The 1,004-nt window shown below is 58.7% G+C and overlaps 1 protein-coding gene across 1 annotated transcript in view; it reads left to right on the top strand.

The window, feature by feature from the left end:
- Nucleotides 1-913: 913 nt before the first annotated feature.
- Nucleotides 914-1,004, top strand: part of EPHA10 (EPH receptor A10) — a 57,495-nt gene continuing 57,404 nt past the window's right edge. Inside the window, exon 1 of the mRNA XM_014946461.1 lies at nucleotides 914-980. Coding sequence (XP_014801947.1) covers nucleotides 914-980 — 67 coding nt within the window. The remainder of the gene's footprint in view (nucleotides 981-1,004) is intronic.

Raw genomic sequence — 1,004 nt, 5'->3', positions numbered from 1 at the left:
TCTGGTTTCCACTCGGGGAAGACTATAAATAAACCCTGGCTTTTGCTTCCCTGCCCTGAGATGGGGTGGAGGGAGAGTTTTAATTGTGTGAACTCATGACCCCCATCACCAGGGCTGTGACCCCCGTCACCGGGCTGTACCCTGGGCTCCCTGGGGGCTGCAGGCACAGGGTGGGAGCATCGGGGGCTCGAAGCTCCGGTCGCTGTGGACACACTGGCCTGTGCTGAGCTCTTCCGAATGGAAAGAGCATCGATAAATGGACAGGGATTTCCTCCCAGGTCTAGTCAGCCCAGAGCAAAGGTAGTGCCTGTTTTTCTGGAGGCACGGAGAGACAGAGGGTGAGCTGGAAGCATCCCTTGGCCTGAGATGGGCGACAAAGCTGGGGAGGGGTCTGGAGAATAAGTCTTATGAGGAGAGGCTGAGAGAGCTGGGGTTATTCAGCCTGGAGAAGAGGAGGCTGAGGGGAGACCTTATTGCTCTCTACAACTCCCTGAAAGGAGGGTGTAGAGAGGTGGGGGTCGGTCTCTTCTCCCAAGTCCCAAGAGACAGGACAAGAGGAAATGGCCTCAAGTTGCACCAGGGGAGGTTCAGGCTGGATATTAGGAAAAATTTTTTCACGGAAAGGGTTCTCAGCCCTTGGAATGGGCTGCCCAGGGAGGTGGTGGAGGCCCCATCCCTGGAGGTGTTCAAAAGAGGGGTTGATGTAGTGCTGGGAGGTCTGGTTTAGTGATGATGCTCCTTGTTTGTTGTGTGGGTGTCTATTTTTGTCAGTTAGGTTGACGGTTGGACAAGATGATCTTTAAGGTCCCTTCCAAGGGGGGGGGGCACGGCGCTGTTAATCACGGCCGGTTCTCTCCGCACCGAGGCGGCGACGCGGCCATCGTTAGGCTTCAGGGTGAACGGCGCTCCCGCCATGGCCCCGCCCCTTCTGGCGGATTGGCCGCTCCGCCCCTCGGCTCCGCCCCCTCGGGCGGTGATTGGTGGCGGGGGGCGGGGCGCGGGAG

This window comes from Calidris pugnax, unplaced genomic scaffold (assembly GCF_001431845.1).
Source record: "Calidris pugnax isolate Ruff unplaced genomic scaffold, ASM143184v1 scaffold113, whole genome shotgun sequence".
In the NCBI taxonomy this organism is placed as follows: Eukaryota; Metazoa; Chordata; class Aves; order Charadriiformes; family Scolopacidae; genus Calidris; species Calidris pugnax.
This window is presented reverse-complemented; position numbering and strand designations above follow the sequence as displayed.